This window comes from Pezoporus wallicus, unplaced genomic scaffold (assembly GCF_028554395.1).
Source record: "Pezoporus wallicus isolate ANWC-B61680 ecotype Strahan unplaced genomic scaffold, APGP_CSIRO_Pwel_v1 contig_8188, whole genome shotgun sequence".
NCBI lineage: Eukaryota > Metazoa > Chordata > Aves > Psittaciformes > Psittacidae > Pezoporus > Pezoporus wallicus.
Window position 1 is genome coordinate 4,063,898 of NW_026640104.1, and position 22,474 is coordinate 4,086,371.

General features: G+C 37.3%; 1 protein-coding gene across 1 annotated transcript in view; it reads left to right on the plus strand.

Moving 5' to 3' along the window:
• PDZD8 (PDZ domain containing 8) overlaps positions 1-22,474 on the plus strand; it is a 62,579-nt gene that overhangs the window by 35,021 nt on the left and 5,084 nt on the right. The window contains exon 4 of the mRNA XM_057417390.1: positions 20,545-20,707. Within this exon, the coding sequence (XP_057273373.1) occupies positions 20,545-20,707 (163 nt within the window). The remainder of the gene's footprint in view (positions 1-20,544; positions 20,708-22,474) is intronic.

Consider the following 22,474-nt stretch of genomic DNA (forward strand, 5'->3'; position numbering starts at 1 on the left):
AGTATTTATATATTGCCGTTACAGTTTTCACTACCTGCTATACTGTGGCTATTCTATGTCTGTAGAACAGCAGGAGTGAAATCTTGCTTTGTGGGCAAAAGCACATGTGATTCTTCTTGCTTTTTCTGAAGGGTGACCAAGCAGTTAAAAATTACTTTCCATAATTTAAAACAGAAAAAGGTATAAGCAAGCATTTTTGTAATGCAAGTGCAGTGCGTGTTCTGCAAATGCACTATAATGACAGCAGATAGAAAAGAGAAAGTAATATGAGTGGGCAGCATAGCAATTGCCCTGGCAAAGCCTTGGGGATCAAAACTGGAATTGCCGATTCCTGTCATACAAATGAAATGACTAAAAGGTCATTCTGGTATATTAAGGTTAGATGTAGCACAGTGATGCCTGCAAAGGACACCTCTGTATCGGAAGTAATCGGTAGTGAATCAGCATTAGAAAATGGAGCATTTCCCTTAATGCAGTCTTTTAAAAAGCTCCCTCCATTCAAGTCTTGGTAAGATAAATAGAATCTTTGAACTACGAATGTCTTGACAAATCTTTTAACCAAAAGTCTGCATCTTCAGATCTCTGCTTATGTCATCTGTTTCCATTTTTAAGCTGTGTAGTTTGGAACAAGTATCATGTCTGTGCAGCCTCAGATCCATTTGATATTAATTGAAGCTATAGATTTTTCCCTCTCTGAAGGAAGAAAACAAAACCAAAAAAAGCCCTTAGAAATCCGAAGTCAGATTTGCAGAAAGTTTTTTTAATTATAGAAACATAGCTTTTCATATCCAAACAAATATAGAAACATTTTCATTTTATATGCACAATTTATATATATTTCTAAGTACATGCACTTTATATATAGATCTCTCTGTGTGTATGTATATATATATATATATAAAAAATACCAGTTGATCTTTTTCAGTTAAATTTAAATGGAAGTCTCGTGGATAACAAGTTGACCATGCATTAAAAAGTGTAGATACTTGTAAATACAGTGAATAACCCCGAGAAATTGGGCTGGTCTCATCTGAAGTGTGTGAGTTCTGAGGACAGACAAAAGAGTCAAGAAATACAGAGGTAATGTTTATGAGAACAATCACAGAATCTGTTCCTAGGTTCCTTGGTAGTTAAATAACACATCTGTGGGAGTATATTAAGAATAGGCAACTTGTAAACTGAAAATGCAATCACTTTACATAACAATGTGAACTGCATGTGAAGTGAGCATAGGTTTAGAGTGTTCGTAACTTCGTAACGCAAACAAATGCGGTCCATCTCCACTATAATCCCTTCCCCTTTCAGACCAGTGATTTTCACTGGTCTCAAATCAAATATACATTTGTGATGAGCAGAGGCAAAAATACCGAAGGTATATGGTTGCATTAAACTTAAGTGTGTATAACTAGCTGAAATTCATATATTGCTGGTAAGTCACATGGTATTTCTGTGGAGTTGAAGTCTGAGTTATACAGCTGTTCTTGGGGAATATGATAAACACCATGTGATAAAGGTGTTGATAGATGTTGTACATACTCATGTATGACATGCATTTAGTGATAATTTCTGCATCTGAGGCCTGTGTATAGACTGTGGATAAAGTTGTCCTCTCTATAGATGTGTATATGTGAATAAATGGTAAATGGATGCGCATAGCACGAAGTGTGTTGACAATAGGATGCTTAGGCTGCCACTACATTGAGTGGTACAGCTACATGGCTGAGACCATGACCTCCCCACTGTGCATGTCATGGAGGTTTTACTGGGGTCTGCTTCTGGTCTGTCGTCCCTTTGTGTGCTCCAGGAGCACTTTGGAATGCAAATCAAAGCACAGTAGCTGGAGACTATTTGAGGTTCTACCTGAAAAGCACATACCTGGTATGAGCTAAAAAGCAATGTATGTTTTGAGCAACCGTTAAATTGTCAGTTCCTTCTTCAGTGTTGGCTGGCTTGCTGCTTCTCTTCTGTCTGCTAAGTGAGCTAAAAAATACCCCTATAAAATTAACTTTGTCCCTGTCTTGCATGTGGCACATAGGTCTGTCTGCAAAAGGTCATCAGGCATTTCTCTTTTTCTGTTCATGGGGTGCATGGTGAAGAAGTAACTGAGGGGTTGTTGAAGCTTGATTTTAAACTTCCCCTCCTGTGGAGTGGCAGGGAGGTGGGTTGCTTGAGTTTGGGTTTAGGGGGCAGTTGTTTAGGTTATGCAGTGAGTCTAATGCAGAAGTTTTGTGTAAAGGGCAAAGAAAGCATTTCACATGTCAGCATAGGAGAAAAAAAGCTTGGAGGACTCCAGCTGCCTGTATATTAAGTATTTGGGAGGGGGAACTGTGGCCAAGATAGGAGAGATCTGATACATACGACTCAAATTCCATAAAATAGCTCAAAATGGAAAAGAAACAATAGCGATGTTGTACAGGTAAATATATTCTTCTGTCTAGCTAACTTGATTTCTTGTGACACCTAAAATGAAGCACTTAAACTTGCTTTGGTAATTGTTTGTTACATCTTTGAACTGTAGCTTTACTTTGGAGGAGTGAAGTCTAGTGCCGAGTATTGATGCAGTGAGAATTTTGAGGCTGCTCCTGAGTTTTCTTAGCTGTCATGTCTGTTAAAGTACAGCAAAGTTAAGGAATAGGTTGGAGTGAATGTGTTTGTTGGCAGGGCTGGTTTTGTTGTTTCAAGGCTGATAGGAATGTGCCTGAACTGCAGGCACGCAGTTTGGACCTGAAGTCTTTCCACTTAGGGTGGGGTAAGATGTATTGGGAATGGAGTACTGCACTCTCTGTTCACCATGGGAGCTTAGGAAGGCCAGAGCAAGAGCCCTGGTGATTAAGTATCCATGTCAGCAAGGATAAATAAGGAGTTAAGGAAAAAGGGTTCAGTTAGCTGGAATTTCTTTGAAAGCTTCCAGTAAAGAAAATACCCTAGGTGCTAAGAATTGGTTTATTTAACCAAACCAGTTCTCTAAGAAGCTCTTAGAGATGTAATATGTGTTAATTATTAAAGGAGAGAGCAGGCACAGTGGTGAGGGAGAATAAATAATGACTTAGCTTGGTGCAGGAGACCAGGTGTGGTGATGAATAACTGCATCAGTTCAGCTGCATAAACAGAGAGCAGAGGATGTATGACAAGAGTAATACTACCAACAAAGTCATAGGAGTAGTAAGGTCATGGGAGTAGAGCAGCTGTAAATATTTGGCTGGTGTGGGATCTTTAAAGTGTCTGATTAATGTGTGTTATCAATAGGTTATAGAAACTGCCAGGAAATGTGTGGTGGTACTATCAGAAATGTTAAACAGCTGGCTTCAGGAGGAAATCTGGCTAGATTTCAAGCATTTCTTCATATATACGTAAAATATAAATATGTAAAATAATATATAAAATGTATATATATGAAGAAAGATATATTTTATATGGATATGTATGTAATTCCAAATAAGACTTAAATGATATCTGCACAAGGTATCTGTTTGGTTATTAGACTAGAGTCAGAGTAATTCAGAACAGAAAGGACCTCTGTGGGGTAATTGGGTCCCAAGGAGGGAGGGCAGCAGACCTGTCTTGACTATTCTTGTCTAGTTCAATAAAAATAATTCATAAAAAGAGTGATTAAGCCATGAGACCAGTCTAGGGCTATTGCTATAGGGATGGCTTCAGAGGGAGTAAAATTTCTTTGTGTTGTAGGCAGTTTTAACCTAAAAACTCGGTAATGGAATTGCACTGAGGCTGTGCCTGAGCTTACAGACCTGCTGGAGAGAGAAAGTGTTATATATGTAATATTTTTGTTTCATTTATTAAACTCCTGCAGTCTGGCAACGATGGGTATTTAGCCAAAGCATGGGAAGATCTGTCATGGATTTTTATTCCTTGCAAGAAGTATTTGAGCAAAGAATTATGGTTTTGTTCAAAGTTTTTTGCCAGGTTTGATTAATGTTTCTATTTCCTCTACATTTCTTGATGCTTCAGCTATTGGAAGACAATCTGAAATAATATATATTCTAAAAATATGGTTGTAATAACTAGGAACAAACTTTTGGCTGCCCTTAGGAGCAAAGGCATTCAGATTCTTGCCAGCTGATGTGTAGAAGTGTGTTAGGAACCACAGTCTTGGTTACATATGATTGAGGTAACCGAGAATTGTAATAAATTCCTGAGCTTTAAAAATAGCTACTAGGAGGAAGTAATTTTATGAAAGGTCATTAAAGCAGTATCCTCTAATATCTAATAATTGGAACAAAAGTAAATGAGATTTTACCAGAAAACAGTCTGATTCTAGCTAAGAACTCACAGTTTACTTTTACAGAGATGAGTTTTATTTCTGGATTTGTTTTGACAGCTGGAAGTAGTAACCTATAAAGGCACTAGAAATATGTCCTGGACAGAATAAATTCTTTTCTGCACGTTCAAAAAAATAATTTAGTGGAGCAAAGAGATCTTTTTGGATATTGCGAACCCCCCCAGCCCACTGTAAAACTCTTCAAATGCTGAAATAAATATTTTCAGGTTACGGTAAAAGGGAAGCAGGGAATGTTGCTGTGGCTGCGGGAAGAACATTCAGGGAAGGATGCTATATGGGTCTTGACTGATTGCATCCTGGGCCGCCTCCTCAGCAAAGCAGTAGTAGAACAGGAGAGGTGCAGGCAAATTCCTTCCTCTTACTGCTCTTCTGTCTAGATCAGAAAATAAATCTTTGCTGTTGAAACTTGGAACTCTTTGTTATTTTGTACTTTCATGTTTTACTGGGGAGCAATTTGACCAGCTTCTGAAAGGAGTTCTTCCTCTTCATCCTTTTGAAAGCTAGATTTCATTTTCCTTTTCTTGCTATATACTTCCTCGAGGCTGGCATCTAGCAGTCCTACAGATGACTAGGTAAGCATCAAGTGTTATATATTGTTAAATGCAAAGCACAGGAGTATAAATTCTGTTGTCAATAGAATAGATTGCTTTAGTTTTTTTAAGGTGGGATTTCTGTTGAGGCAACAGCATAAACCCAGAATAGAAGAGCAATGGTTAACTCACCATTGCTGAAGAGAGATTTTGCACTTAGATTAGGAACTTGGAGTGTATAGTCATCCTTTTATCTATCTATAGGTATCGTCTACATATCATTTATTAAGGACAGAATGGCAGTTGAGAATGCTGAATGAGCAGTCAGCTAGTAGCTATCAGTTGGCCAGAAACACTTTAAAACAATGCTTTCAGTGAGAGCAAGTATTGCTGATATGCAGAGTGTGACTGAATGCACTGTACACGCAGATAGGCTTTTTTGAGAGTCTATCACTTTACCCCTTCCCCCAAAAGATCTTTAGTTCCATTCTCTGAGTATTATTGCCATGTATCTTAAATACTTGGTATAATGTGACTGTTGGCTAGGGATCATATCTAGTGTAAAGATTATTTTTTGATCAGTTACTGTTAGTATTGCAATTTCTTATTTAACAGTTCAGAAAATCATATTTAGCCTGATATACTGAGTTTGTTATGCCTCCAAATTTAAGTGATGCTCATTGACATAAGTTTAATATCTGTTTCAAACCCCATCTATTTTACATGGAAGCAAGCATGTTCACTCTCCATGTAATAAAACCATAGTTCTTTCAATAATTATAAGCAAAATATTACTTGATTTCATCCTCATATGTTACCACCTTTGCATGCTGTTTTTAACCTGGAACTGCTTTGTATGCAAATACTGTTTCCACTTCAAATATGAAATGTGTCTTTGTATGAAAGTGGCAAAAAATCAGCGATGCTTCTGCTGAAGATACCTAAATTGCAGTTGATTTTGGTATTTGTATGATTTAGCAGTGTAGAACTGCCTCACGTTTAATTAGTTTGCAATGCTCGTGTTCAAATGGTATTAAACAATTTAAGTCGAAGGGTATCTTTTATGAACTTTAAAGAGTTTGTCGAGAAGGGCAATCTGCATGATGAGCACATGTTTATTCATTACGATTTTATTCTGGCATTGCAGGCTAGCAGACTGCCCACAGAGTTTTGCTTTTTTAGCTCCCCAAATTGGCTTTTCTTTTCTCTTGCTAAAAGAGACAATTCTTCATACCATTTCTCTGGATATATTATAATATGCACATGTCGGTCTCTACTTCACTGTAACATTGTACTCAAATAGGTAGCTTAAGCTATGGGTTTCTTGGTAGTTGATGTAAATTAATAATGTTTTAATAATCAGAAGAATGGGAAAATTAGCAGTGTTTTGGCATGGTTCTGCACCTGTGGACTTGCAGATTGCCGCTCTCCAATACACATCTAATGTTTTCGATCTCCATCCTTCTTTCCATCCTCATCTCTACATACGCTGTGTTTTTACCTCTCTCTCCCTCTCCCCTCTGCCCAATTCTGACATAATATAGTGTCTGTAATAATATTATAATTTACATTTTTCTTAGTTTTACTCAGTTCCAGAGGTTATAAAAGCAAACTATGTTTTCTTTGAGTTAACACATCTTTTGTTCTCATGAACTATGGTGGGAGTTAAGCGACTGTATAACAAACTGGGAGCGAGTTAACCATTAAATTTGTGATGTTATAACCTTAAGCTTTGCTATAAGAGATTTAAGAGATTTCATATTTTGTACATTTTGTTTTACTGTAAGGTATTTTGGCATTTGTCACACTGCAGATTTCAAATAAAATATGTAAAAATATAGCAATTTAAAAGAGAAACCTCAGACTTACAATACTTAATACTGAATGTGCCATTTGGGAACAAATCAAAGAAACAAACATCTCCTGGTTTCAGAACTGATGTGGATTCCATCCCTGTAATACGTAGGAAGGTATTTCACCTTACTAATATTTCCCACTTTTAAATAAACAAGATCTACTTAAGGACATACGTGTGCTTTGAGAGTGTTCTACATCACACACCTTGTTCAGTATGACTTATCTTAAAATATATTTATTTCTTAGGCGTTCTATGGTATTAATGAATTCTTGGTTCATTTTTAAATTAAAGGAGTTCCAAGTTCTTTGGGCAAGGAAATTGGTCGCAGGCCCAAGCAAGCCCTGTTTCTGCTGGGAAAGGGAAATCGATGTTATGTTATGAAATCTGTGGGGTGTTTTTCTTATATTTCACCACCTATCAATAAGATCTGTTGCTAATTTAAAAATAATAGAGCATAAACCCAGGGTATAGGAAATTTTATAGGGAGCGCTGAAGTTAAAGAAGAAGTTTTCAAGCTTGACATAATTTCCTGTTCATTCTTCCATTTAACTTATGATAGGGAGATGAGGAATTGGTATATATTACTTCCCTGAGCCAGAAAATACTTGGAAAAAAAAAACCCAAAACAATCAAAATGATAGAACTTTAACGGCCATTACGGGCAGTGTCCTATTCCTCTTGTAAATTTTACTTTTATTTATATTTTTGACTCCTCCTGAGAGGTTTCTAGAAGAGTATTTTTCTTTTGGCACTTCTGCACGCTTTAATGTTAGTGTTTCGGGGTTGGTTTCTGGATGGGGTTGGTTTCTGGAGAACTCGTATGTTCTGCTACCTCCACAGCTGATGGGGGGAGGCAAATTCTGGGAGAGATTTGTGCCAGAGTTGTGACTAAGCCTCGTAGTAATGCAGAATCCCAGTCTCAGAGCGTTTAACAGGAATCTTTGTGGCATGGCTAAGTGGGTTTTGTTCTGTTGCGGTTTTGGACATCTATTACAATAAAGTTTTTTCATAGTCTAGGAATGGAGGATATCCAGCTCTTTCTCTAAATAGTTACAGCAATTCTTGTCATTCAGGTATCTTGCTTTATGGAGAGGGGGAAATCCTACTTTTTGTTAGCCTGTTATGATCACATCAATTACATGGACAGAAAGCTGTAACATGAAATCCTTTTCAAGCCGAACCTTTCTATAATTCTATGGAAACTTAAGACCTTTGGCTTTTCATGAAGTATTTATAGAGGCTATGTTGTAAAGCTGGATAGCATGGTGATTCCAATTTACAGCTAAAGCTCAGTGTCTAAATCATTCTTCACATACATTGGGAAGTGATCTTTATGTGTGCTGAGGGTGTGGGGGGATATAATCTAAATTATTTTTCAAGTGCAGGTCAAATAGAGCTGGGCATTGATTTCTTTTGCAAAGTGAACTGTCAGTGTTGACTTAGTTGGTATAAAGATCTTTTCCAGTTTAATAGTTGTGGCAATTTTTGTAAGCAACGAACAGTACCAGTATGAAAATCTGGCTCCTAGGTGTGCTGTTGTCTTGGTGTTACTAACTAGATGTGACATTGTGCTGCTGTTTCACTGCCTGGCAGCAACTTGTGCCCTATAACCATAAACAAATTGATGTGATGTGATGCGTTCATCAAAATAACCAGAAATAGATGTATGGTTGTGGAAATCTTCGCTGGTTATATAGCTGTGTGTGTATACTGCAGCGTTTTGTCCAGAAGTTAATTGAAAGCAGTTCAGTGTGGTTTGGCTGCCTCTCTATGTAGAGGAGGATTATTGTACACAAAACCTTGGCCGCCTTACAGCAATCGTTCGGAATAATCGAGATATAAATCCTCATCTCTTCTGGCCTTGGTAATGTAGAATTTCAGAAGAAAAGGGATCTTCTGGATTTACCAGGCAAAGGGTGGGGTTGGGGGGTTGTATGCAACAGGAACTTTGTTTTGATACAGTTGGATCTTCTGTTTCATCTCTGAAGAGCTGTTATGATGATGAATCTTTTTAATCCGTCTGCTCTTGTTCGTTTGGGTTTAGCTACTTCTGTGGGAATGCAGGAGTCTGAGAACTGATTGGGTCACGCAGAGTATTATTCAGACTTGTGCTTTACTTGAATAGCCATCTAGCCATTAATATTAATGAGAAATGTAACTGTTGTCAAGAAGTTTGTGCAGTGCAGAAATAACAAATTGCATTCACATAACTCATGATATTTCAAATTGTATGATTACATTGGTTCTAGGTACATGCGAGATCCCTTTTTGCTGTCTTATCAATAAGAATGTAGAATTGTTTGAATGTATACAATGTATACAATTACCAGAATTGTAATGGTTTGGTTATAAGAGTATGGGCGTTTTACGTATTTTTAGCAGATGCTTGTATAAATAACTGCTTAAATATGCTGCATCTTTAATAAGTCAGATGACATTGCTTGATTTCCTCAACTTCGGTACAAAGCTTAAACTGATGATCCTGTTAGAGCTGGGGCTAGTGTAAAGGTTCAGCCAAGCTGCAGGGCTGGAGGGAGATGAGAAGGCCAGTGCTGTGCCTGTGGCTTTGGTCTCCCTTGGGACTCCCACTGCCCCTGTGAGCACCAAGCTCTTAGAGGAGAGCTGCAGCAGGGCTTCTATCCCAGATCCAGGGCTTTGTCTGAAGTTTCCCAGGCAAGGAGTATTTATGAAGCTGCTGCTCATTTCAGAAGATGCACTGTACTCCAGATGTAACTCTGCCATTAGTGTTGCTGTTGCTCTAAAGGAAACACTTCTGCTCCAAAATAAAATCAACCCCTAACTGATGGACTTACTCCTTCCATCAACATTTTTCCATCAGAAATGAAACTTTTAAGCCCTTTCAAATATGACTTCTAAGTCCATTAGTGAGGTCTGAGAGTTATGATTTATATGCATTAGAAAGTAGTATTATGTATTTTATTTCCATAGAAACTAGCATCTGTGGTGCACGTTACTGTAACTACAGTGGATAATAACTTTTCTTGGCAATATCCATGTCAGTAATCAGGTGGCTAATGCTGCTGGGTGTGATAGTCAAAACGGCCAAGCAATTTCTTTGTGGGGAGAAGAAAACTCTTCACCATGAATATTATTTCTGTTATAAAGAACTTTTACCTGATAGTCTATTATTTTTAATTTATTACATGAAGACTAATAGCAACAGGTTTATCACTGTTAATTAGTACTTCCAAGAGAAATATGATCCATTACTAACTGTTTTAGAGTATACACTGTATTACCTTTTAATGTGTGCGCTTGAATGTCTTCCAATTTATTGGCTTCCACCTCAGAGATGAACAAACCCCTGGGTTGACCTCTTTCTTGCGTGCATGAGTTCCTGTGTTGTCATTAATCTTTTGTGTGTAATTTGCATTGCAGCTATTCATAACAGATTTATACAAAGAAAACCGTTAAATAGGTAAACTTCTTATTGGTGTCACACATGGTATTATTAATGAACTTAATCTGCTTTTATTTAATCTCCAGTTTCAGTAACCTTAGTTCAGTATTTGCTGTTAAACTACCTGAGTGGTTTAGGAAATATTTATAAGATGACAGAGTCATGCTTAAGCAATATTAAAGGAAGTCTTTTTTTCAAAGACATAAATAGTGATGTAAGATTTTTTTTTTTTTGAGAAGGGAAAAAAAATCAATTTTTTCAATTTTTTTCAGGGACAAAGGAAATCATCACAGTTGGGTTTAATAAAGAGTAAAAGGATGTCAGTGACTAAGAACACTTAAAGAAGACCTACATTGCTGTTTGTACTAAATTGCTCCCTGTAGAAGAGCTCCACATAAGGCATTTTACCTGCTTCTGACACTTGGCAAGTGCAGGTTTTCTGCTGCTTTGTCTTTAACTCCTCCATTCAACTCCTGTAATTGCTGTTTAGTAAGAGTGCCGCAGCAATTCAGGATAATTGCTGAACAGTTTACTTTTTCTATGTCACATACCCTGTTTCACCATACAGTTGGAAGGTACACTTGTTTCACTAGTAGCTTAGTCCAAGAGTACCGGCAGCATGTCAGAAGTACAGCGGAAAATAAGATGTAAGCCCAGTGTTTTGTTCACTGACTAGCCTGTTCTGGATTTTGCTGCTGTCAAATGTTTTTGGCGCTCATCAGGCAGACATGCAGATGTTTAACTTCACCATGAATTGTCACATTTATTTCAGGCAAATAACTCATGATGGTGAAGTTAGACATGTGTGTAACATTTGCAGTATTATGGCCGTAATGAATGACTACTTAAGTATGATCTTGGTCCAAATTACCGTTATATTTTGTAACTTTTTTTTGTTTTATAATATATATAGAACAGAGAATAAATCTCGCTATATGAGATGACAAAAAATAAATATGCTTCCTCATAAAAGTAAAGAAAACTGCAACCTTCATCGGAGATAGTTGTGTCTCCTCGTGCACTGACCACAGTTCACACAGCTGGAAAAATTAACATCAAAAAGTCTTAGCATCCTATTTCTATTTTTTTCACTGTTTTATTGTCATTAAAAAGCTGTTGTTCCTAGTATTTCACAAAAGGCAAAGCTGGACTTTTCCAGACATTGCTAAGAAAGAAGAGGCAGTGAGTCCACTGCTTCTGAGCCCTGTTCCTCTCTGTGGCACATTTGCTGTACAGACTTTTGCTTTTATAATTCTATTTGATTGCTTAAATGGAAAAAGTGTGTCACACTTAAATTATTTTTAATTATTTTTTATTCTGATTCTTAATTTGAGTGGCTTAAATGTGACCTACCCATTAATGGGAAATCCTGTCCCTTAAAAACTGCATCCAGTGTAGCTTGGAGAAAATTGTTCTGCTTAAAGATACTTGGAATGCATAAGAAGTAATTAAAAACAGTGGCAAATAGTTAAAAAATCTTCGATGCTCAAAGCAACTGAAGGTAGGTGCATACTGCAGTACAGCATTTGGTATACTTGAAATAACTGGGCAGTAACAGCTTACCTGTACTAAGATTTAGCGCTGTCTTAACATTGAACTCGGAAAGGGCTAATCCATCTTGTGATGGCTACTTTGTGACCTCGGAATACAAACTACCAGCTTTAAAGTCATCACATGCGTACCGATGTTTTAGTCACAGGAGAGGGTAAGAGCCGATTACTTACTGGCCACTTCCAGATGGCAGTAAATGTAACAAGTCTTTTGAAGGCAAAAGTGTTTCATGTGTGCCTTTGGGGGGGGTATGGGGTTGTTTGGTTTTGGTTTTTACTGTTCTTAGTGAAGGTGAGAAGTAGGAAAGTGGTATGTGAGTCATGTGCTGAGTAGCAGGACAGTAACCACAGTATTTTTCTGGAGCAGAGTTTTTTCACAACTTAATAGCACTGGACCTTTTAAAGAGCTTTAGGCCTCCACCGTTTCTTAGCTTCTCTCTGAATGCTTTATTTTCTAGTGTTTGAATTTAAACTGTACCTTTTGGAATGGTTGTGTCATCCATCTGCTTTAATTGGGGGTCAGAGCTCCCTTTGGGAAGTTGTGGCAGTCACGCTAAACTTGCGGAGACACTCGTGGTGGTGGGTGAATGCCTGAGTCAATCCATTGTATTAGAAATGGGTAACTTTCTGAAGTTCCTTTCAAGGAAACATGAAGAGTCCACAAGCAAATGATTTTAGTATCTGTTCAGTGGCACCCAGAAAGGCACAAAGGTGTAACTAGTCCCACAAAGCAATGTACAGTACAAAGATCAGTAGTGCCATTGACACCTCATTTTCCAGTTAATAATCACTGTTTTGGATATGTATAGTACAATCTGCAAACATTTTCAGCTGATAAGATATAGAACACAAATATATATATATATATATATAAATAAATGCAGTAATTGCAAACCAGACAGTACTGAATAAAACTACACAAGCTGAAGTACATAACTGCTGATATTGTGAATATTTGTACTAGAAAAATGATGTGAATATTAATTCCCAAGATGATCCTCAGTGTTGGCTGATTGCTTTACTGATGGAGATGTTTCCAGACAGAATGTGTTGTTCAGAGGTTTCTGGTGTTAAAGATCACTGTACAAAGAGTGACTTCAAGTGGGTAATAGGGCAAGTGGATGGCTGCTGAGGACACCTATGGAAAAGCCTTACTGGAGTCACAGGGTTTCAGAGCAGGGTAAGAGCAGCAGTGGAGGAAAGCTGAAAAGCAGGTAAAGCAAAAAGCGAGTAATTAAAACTGTCTAAAATTAGAAGGATCAACCTGGTCCAGAAGCACACTGCAAACACTGCAGTGAACATTGGCTAGAGACATGGATATTTTAACTCTCCAAATAAGTGGTGTAGGATGGATTAAGAGAATACAGTTATGCACCTAAATAAAATCTGTAATATCCTTCTGGAAACAGATTTGTGACAAAACATTCATATTTTCCTATTCACTGTAGTTCTCTCATGTTTGCCATGAAGTTTTGTGGTATCTACTTACAATAAAAACTCATTCTGCAGCTATTGGCTTTTTCCAAATTTATTCTGGTTTTGCATGTTAAGTTTTTAATAGTTTTATCAAATTTATTCTTCTTTTTCTAAGCCAAATGTGCAAAAGAATCTCTTTTTGGCCATTGCTCAGTTGTGTACAGTAAAAATAATCCTGCAAGAACAATAATTTGGTCATTTGGATCTTCAGGATTCCTGTTTGACAAATTACCTTTTTTTTTCTTAAGCAGCAGAAATTTTCCTTTTCATTTCTTACTGAAATGTTTTTAATACATATTTCAAAATTGTTAATTATATTTATAAATTACTTTGAAATAACAAACACCCCCCCTCCTCATTCTAGTATATCTAGAACAAATACATGTTCATTCAATATATGTTTTTAATACCTTTTGGCAAAATATTAAGAAATAGAGGGGGGTGGGAAAGGACACAAATCAACTTGTTTGCAAGCATTTCAGTCAATGTAAACCTGGGAATGAGGGGAAAAACACATGAAAATTTTCTACGAAGCATAATATTAAAGGTCTGTTGTTCTTTGGTATGGAGGAGGCATTGCACAGCAAGAAAGAGTGTGTCAATTATTGTCACAGAAGTCTTGATACAGAAGGAACAGTAACAACTAGATTTTGGAACTTTATCTTCAATTACAGAAACAATAAAAGTCAGGTGTTTATTCAGGCAGTCTTAGGAAACATTGTATGAATGGTTTGAAAAAATAATCCACAAATGAGTAAACTAATTTCCAAGTTTGTAAATGTGTTTCCTTGTATGTATTGGTTTGTTAGAATACAGCACTGCCTTTAGCTGCAATGTGCATGGGTGTTTCAAGTAGCCGGTGTATCATCTTTTGCATTAATTACCTTTAGCATTTTCTTAATGGAGGTTTGTAGAATAGAATCATATGTAATTGATTAATTAATTGTAATTAATGTGTGTTCCTATTGGGGAGGAAAATAAATATTAAAAAGTCAATTTTCTATGAAGAGTTTATACAGAAATTATTTCTTTTCATTTTGTCATGTTGTATAAGCTAGTTATTCTACTAACACAGGTTTTATTTTACTATATTTTTTATAATCTTGTGTCAGCATGTCTGAACCTGTTAAAGGAAATAGAAAGTAAATATAGAAAAGACATACGCCTCTGTTCAGTTTTAGGTACCCAGTTCCTGGGTTTGTTCTTCTTGAGTCTGTATCTGGTTTTGCTGCGTATTTGAATGCATCCTTACCGCAGAGTTGCTTGGGAAGCCAAGCCTATATAACAAGTTTATGAAGCAAATCTTTAATGGATTTCTGTGCAGCTGTGTGAGTGTACGTGTGTATCAGTACACATACATATGTGTAAGACTTAATAGTGAGCACAGTTTATAATTGGTAATCAGTACATATTTTGTTGAGTACTGAACTATTTAAGTATCCCCAGAAGAAGGCTGCTTTCAGATGCTCAGAAAACTTTCTGCTCTTTCTGTTGTTGGGAGTTTTCAGCCTGGGAAATTGAAGTGTTTCTGTCATCATGGAGTTTTTGGTCAAGGCCCACATAAGACACTCACTATTTGAGATTGTTTTCCTGATGGTTTCCCCAGAACACTTCAGGGGTTGTCCTGCTGCAGGAATGGGAGAGCTGGAGCAAAGGTTGGGAAAGGTTTGCGTTACTCTGGCCTCTTAGTTTTGGGCTTTGAGCCTGTGTCACAAAAGAATAAAAACATCTACTTCTTCCTTAAAACATAGATGGAAATCCTCTCGGAACATTATAAATTCTTTTTTTCCTGTAAGTCTAGTATTACTAAGGAGTTTGTCATGAGGTTGCTGGTATCTGGTTCCTTTCACTGTCTCTAACCCGTATAAGTAATCTCACAGTTGCTTCACTGTGCAGGTCATACATAATGACTGCATCCAGTAATAGGGTTGAAAAAAGCAATAATGTTGAAGTCCATATTTTAAAGATACGTGCCAAAACCCCTTTTTTAGCATACAAGTATCTGAGTCTTCAGACTAGAGGAACTGCTTCCTACTTTTTGTACTTCAATGTTTTGGTTTTCTTTCTTTTGTACATGAAATATTCCTTCCTTTCCTCTCAGCAGGCAGGGTTCTCTAGGAGAATGTAATACTTTGCAGGCATATTCATAGGCATTATCTCTTCTTTTTGCCAAAAGCACACTAGACCATACCTTAAAGAATTCCCAAGATCCACTGGAATAACTCTGACCCGTTGGAAAAAATAAAGCTTTTATCTACAGGACAGCACTGACATGGTGTCAATTTGTGATACATAGAGCGTGTTGCATACCACTGATGGGGAATAAGTATTTGTAAAAATGTTATTCTTTAGTTGCTGCAAAATCAATGAAATAAGTAAGCTTTTCTTAACTTTTGTTCAAAAGAATGCAACATGCTTATGAATTCTAATAAAGCTTTATTATGTTAATACTTACAAATAGCAAACATGGAATATTAGTTAGAGTGAAATTGAGCTTTCAAAAAAACAATTTCCTTTTTAGTTCCTGAAAATAAGCAATTTGGTTTAAAAGCAGAAATCTTATGTTCTGATTATTATGCTCTGGCTTAATTTTGTGACTTTTTATTTTTGTATGCACCTAGTAGTTTTTAAAGTTTAGCTGGATGATGTTGCCCTGCTGTTAAGAGGTTGTACATACTTATCCATATGCTATAATCCCCATATTTATTAATGGACATTATTTATTACATCTTGTCTTAGAAAGTGCTATATATCATATTAACTTACATTGTAGTTATGAGACTACTGTATTACTGGTGACATTCATACAGCTGTATTCAAAAATAACCTAACTTCGTAGGTAGCTGTTAAGCAAGTAGTAAATGGCATTACATTTGTCTGTTGCCTGTAACAACGGTGTTTGTCATCCCTTTGGTTTTACAAATTCTTTCAGACCAACAATTTAATGAAGCATTTAAAGATTAAAGCTGCCTCCTCTGTTGATGGTCACAAAACTCTTTGGCCATTTAAATGGTATTAGCAAGTTGTAAACTTCTGAATGATCGCTGTAGCTGTGGAATTCAGGATCAGTATGTTAAAAAAGGTTGGGAAACCTGATATTTTTCACTGACATCTGCTAAGCTTTCAAAACAACAAGGCCGAGGTAAGGAAGGGCTGTGAGCCACAACGTAAATTTCTGCTGCATTGTGTTTCCAGAGCATACTTCCAGTATTGAACTGAAAGCAGTCGTGGGGTTATGTTCTGCGGTGGCTCATGCACTGATGCATATAAATGAACTAAAGCCTGTACTGTGAAATCGATGCTTATAGACTTTGTCCTGTAGAGTCAGGCATTCGTTGCCCCACATCAAAAGGTTTTATTAATTTTAAAGAGAATGGACATCTTGTGTCCTCTCCTTGGGCTTTTTCTTCCATAATAAAACACTAAGGAAATTACTTCTTTTCATTTTTCCCTAAGACAGTCATTCCTGTTCTGTTGTGCAGGGATTTCATATATTGTCTGGGGTTGGTTACCTTTATAACAATGCTACATTTTCTAAGTTCTGTGACACAGTTTAACTCTTTCAATATAAATTACTCTGAATGTGTGCCTCTCATTGACAAGCAAGTAGTATTATCTGCTATGTCTTGCTCCTTATTTAACTACTAAGATCTGCAGGAACAGAGCTATTAATTAGATCAAAGTAAAACAGTCTTGCTTTAATATGGTTAAAATTTCCCTTTCTCCTAGGCACGGCTTTTAATTTTTTGGCCTTGCAGCAAGCTTCTCTAATAATAAATGTCCTTTCATTATCAGTGATTTTCTTCTAACCTCTGTCTTTTATGTGATTTTTGCCCTTCTGTTGTTTCCATCCAGAAACATCAGTAGATCTTTGGTTCTCCACATGTATTATCAAGCTTTGATTTGAGGTAGAGGCAAAAAGGCATACAAAAAGGAGCTGTGCTGGGTATGCAGAGATGCTTGTTTGGGGGTGGGTGGTGTTGGAGAGCTTGAAACTGTGTTTACCTGCACTGCAGCTAGTATGTGGGATATTGTGGTATTACTTGATGAATCTTTGAGTTGCCAGCAAATAAAATCATCTGGTTTGGGTTGATAAATAAAACCTGTTTACTTCGTGAGAAAGTTTGTGGCTGTGCCAGAGTTAATAAAAAGTTGAGATGAACTTTGCTGGCTATGTTCAAAGGCGCTCTCCTTCCAAAAACAGCTTTCCATCAGATACTGCTGGAATATTGGAAGTCTCCTTGCCATCAGTGAGTCATACGCGTTATAATCTGCGGTCGGTGTCCCTGCATGGGAGCCAAATGTTCAGAGGTACCTTAGGGTCTTTGGTCCCAGCTGTCCCTTCGTGCTTTTATGTGGTCTCGCCCTGCGGGAGGAGGGAAGGGTGAAATACTGGGAATCACCTCAGAGGTTTCTAGTCTTTCACAATAGAGAATATTTTCACTGGTAAGTCATGCTTTATTGAGATCTGCTCAAAGAAGTCCTTGGCTTCAAAGGAAGCTCAAGAGGATGAGAGTCCCTACTGACAAACTCTGTAAGAAAGAGCTTTTACTAACATTCCTTTTTGTCCTTTTTGCTTCTAATTATGCCCTTTCCCTGTGTCTACTCATCACACAGTTTGCCATGACTGCAAGTAATAATGGTGGCTAAAGGTCATTGCTGCCTTTCTTCAAAATGCAAGGTACCCCAGTACCAGCTCTTGTTTTCCTGATGACATGTGCTTGCAAATAAAGCTTGCTGCTTGCTGAAGGAAGGGTCTTTAGAATTCTATCACTTCTTTGTACCACTCTTTGAATGGCTGAGAAAATAGACTGTAAAAGAAAGTAGATTTGCACAAGGTAACTCCTGTAAAAGCGTTATAATGGCCAGCTTCCTTCAGGACTTGTACGTTTTTGTGATCTACTCAGTGATTGATTGCACAAGAGTTACCTCATTTTAGAGACAGTCTTACAGCAATGTTTCTTGTGCAGTGATGCAGAGCTAGCAGACTATCCATCTTGGATGGGCCAGGACTTTAAAACATCTTGTCTTATTAACTAACTCCAGGTCTGGGCATTAAGATCCAGAAAGAATGCGAGATTTCAGAAGGAACTATGATCAAAATAGATGTGTTACTAAAGGAGTGTAATTAAATGGCCAGAATAGCTTAGTGTTAAGAGGAAAACCACCCTGTTTAGGTGTTTGTTTTTCCTCCCTCGTTCTATCTAAATTGTCTCAGCAAAGAGCTTCAGACTTTTGTTAGTGAAATAACAAAAATTAAGGGAAAAAAAGTTGTTATAGTTTGATTTTCAGTCCTTTGTAATATTCATGTTTATCAGCGTTTCTTAAGTGGGAGTTTACTGTCTGATCTTCATTGTGATAGTTTTGTCACCTATTCAAACACAAGGGTTTGGAAATAGTTTTCTACCCTTAATCATTTAGAGCAAGATTTTCAAAGGAACCATCGTAGGACAATTGAGATTTGAGTACTTGGACTCTGAGACAACTCTGAGAAATAATGGTCTCCTCCTTGTTTGATAACAATACACAGCACTTTATGGCACAGGGGAATGATTTTTAGGAGGCTTTTTTGTTGCATGTTTGTGTGCCACCACAGCAAATCCATGTCATCTGTGGTTTTGACAGTTAAAATATTAAACTAGTGTTGTTTTGAAATTGCAGTAATTGTTCATATTGTTTCTGTACAGCACATGCAGCAGTTGTGAATTGCTGACTTAAAGCTGTATTACATATAAAGGTCTACAGCAGAAGAAGTTTATAGTTTTTATTGAAGTTTTGCTTTTCTTGCAGAGGTATTTCTCTTTTTTTGTGTGTGTTTCTTAATACTTAAGAGTTTTTTATTTATTTAATTTATTTTATTATGGGAACTGCCATACAGCCAAGGAGAGAGTCATGTCCTGAAGTAATCCACTTCATCTGTGGAAAGCCATTGTACAAAGCTAAGCAAACGAACACATCCTCAAAAAAGGAGGACCAACTCCAGACAAGTCAAACATCGACAGTTAAATAGCAACAAAGTAAATGCAGAAGGATGGAGGGGAAGACTGTCTACCTAAACTCAGTAAATTGAAACCAAATAGAACATTTCCTGTGGAGGTTTTCTACAAACAGTATCTGTGTCTCTGTTCTTGGGGATCAGAAAAGCAAATTAAACTTGCTTCCTTGGAGCTGAAACGGACTATGAGTTCCCTTTTCAAATAGACAGAATATACGTTGGTGGAATGGTAGCAGAGGGTCATTTGAAGAGTCCAGAAAGAAGGTGCTTTGGGGAGTAGGGGTAAAATATATTTTAAGACTCATTAACGACAGTTTTTAGTAAGAAAAAAAGTTGCTAAAGAGTCACACATTGAGGTGTGTAAACAATTGACCACTACCTAGATATATATTCTTCAGTAGGGACTTCCAAATTTAAGGGATCGGTGCATGAGTGTGTGACGAAACTCTGCTACGGAGATTGCACCTCAGTCATTTGTATGGGTTAATTTTTCTTTTTAAAAGAATGAGATATTTGAGATTATAGAGTTAAAATGTATCTTGTATTTATCGTGCAAGATAAATGAGGAAAGGGTTCTGAGCTTTTAAAAAAACTTCAAGGTTATTGTTAATTTAAATTTGTTCTAAATATGCTTTAACAATGTGTAAGTACATAATAATTTTCTCATTCCAAGCACCTTTTTGGATTGACTACTAAAGAGCTACTCATAGTAATTGGCTTTATAACACCAATGTGATATGTTCAAAGAGATGGATCGTACAGTGCTCCTTTTATTAAAACTAATTCCCAGTAAGATGGATGATTAGGTTGTGTAGCTTTGTTACGACTGTAGCTTTTTGTGAAGATGAGAGATGTTTACAGGGCTGTTTTTACAAGGGCATATAGGGATGGGGCAGGGGGGAATGGCTTTAAACTGACAGAGAGGAGATTTAGATGAGATATTAAGAGGAAATCCTTCCCTGAGAGGATGGTGAGGCACTGTCACAGGGTGCCCAGAGAAGCTGTGGCTCCTCAATCCCTGGCGGTGTTCAAGGCCAGGTTGGACACAGGGGCTTGGAGCAACCTGCTCTAGTGGAAGGTGTCCCTCCCCATGGCAGGGAGTTGGAACTGGGAGAGCTTTAAGGTCCTTTCTGACCCAGATCATTCTGTGATTCTATGTATTGCCTTTCCTGCTGATTTGTATTTGCGTGGGTTAGTTCTGTAGCGTTTCTAATTGTATGTAAACTATTTCTCAAAAAATGTAAATTGGATTGGATAATGGTTAATCCATTATATGAGAATCTGTTTAATGAAGTCAGTGCATGTCCTAATGTAATTTTTTTAATAGTGTCAGTTGTGTAATTTTATTTAAACAATTGTCTGCAGGGATTCATGGTTACTAACAACTTAGTCAACATAACAACTTCTTTCTCTCTAGGCAGAACTAGTGAAAGGGACTCTGCAAAGTATTGGACTTACGCTCCGCTTTGTGCAGTCCAAGGATGATGATACAGGGCACGTCGTCATCGAAACTGTGACTCCAAACTCACCTGCTGCAGCTGCTGATCTACAGAGGGGAGACAGACTTCTAGCCATTGGCAGTGAGTAATGTCAGCTTTCAAAATAAGGGTTGTCTTGTAAACTGGGAGGACGTGTCTGCATACAGTTCAGTGAGACTGCCTTTCTGAACAGTTACAGTTATGCCTGGCACTCATAACAGTTATGGCCACTTAAGGTTGTTGTTCATTTGATTTATTTTCTTCCATATTTACTCTTTACTACATGAAAGTCAGAATAAAGCTGAATAAACATACCTTAACTGTTCTAATAGAGATGCTTTAGGGTTCTCTACTTACTTTCTTCTGGTGATGTTATAAAATGTGCTTAGCTAAAAACAAAACCATGACGTTTTACAGCCTAGGCCTGCATGCTCAGCTTGAACCTAAAGCTGCGTGAACCTAAAGGTAGTAGAGTATGGAACAGATAGTACAAACACATTTTTGACTAGCAGAGTAATTTCTGAAATTATCAAAATTACCCAAGCAGATCTGCTGAGGTTTTGATAGTATTTTTATACTTCTAGTATACTTTTAGTATCAATTTTTGGACATGCAGGAGCCTAAGCAGTATTTAGAAATCTACTCTGAAGACTTTGGCCAAATTGTAAATTGCAGATAAGTGCTGCATTGAGGCAAAAAGTTACTTTAGCAGGGGAGTGCACTGTGGGTGGTTGGGGTTTTGTTGGGTTTGGGGGGTTTTATTATTTTTTAAAGAAAGATTCTGTTGATATCCCTGGGCATTATGAAGTAGATTGATACTATTTTATATTTTACAATTTCAAGTTAGACCATCTCCAGATATTGCTTGAATACGGACCCTGTCACCAACAGAGAACTAGATCATAGTCGTAAATCATAATCAAAACTAGATACTGGCAGTGTTACTGCTTTAAACTTGAGAATTAGAGGGGCCCTGCAGAAAATGGCAGTGGGCTGCAGGACAAATAAACCATTAACAAGAACAATGGCTAATCCACTTAGCGGAAGGAGCAGATAGAAACCCTGTTTATGATCATTAAGAATAATGCGGTGTTTTCTACTGGATGTTGTGGGACTAAATAAAAGGTTATGGTCATTGGCAGAGAAAGAAATGCAAAACAAACTGTAATGGTGAGTTATATATAGTATCCCAGATATTTCAAGGCCAGGTTGGGCAGAGCCTTGGGCAGCATGGTCTTGTGTGTGGTGTCCCTGTCCATGGCAAGGGGGGTTGGAACTAAATGACCTTAAGGTCCTTTCCAACCTTAACCGGTCTATGATCCCAGAAATCTCTGCATGTGACAGCAGACAAATTTATTCTCCAGACATCAACTGTATAAATCAGAGGTGAAGTAATTTTATATTTGGTTCTGCAAAGTCATTAAGATGCTATAGAAGAGTTAGTGTGAAGATAGATGAAGACAGGACTTCATACACTTATGATATGAACTACTTTAAACTCCCTGCTAGCACAGTTGCATTATTTTTTTCATATTATTTTTTATGTGAGAGGTGTTATAGACCAGAGATTAAGCACTACGATGAGTTATTCTGATTAGATACTGCCTAAATCCCCATTGCATTGCTCCAGTGATTTAAAATGGCTTTGAGTTGCTTCAAACAGGCAGTTGATAATTGTTCTAGAACAAGGGAAAAGTAATTTTTACATGAGCCCCAGCATGACTTTATTTGCATTGTCTGCTCAGTAAGAAATCTCAGTTTGCATGTACTTTCCTGAATCTTACCATAGGCTGGAGATACTGTCAAATGGCTCTGGGAGCTCTCATGAGGTAGATGATTCAGTTCACTGTTCTGCATTACTGCAAATGT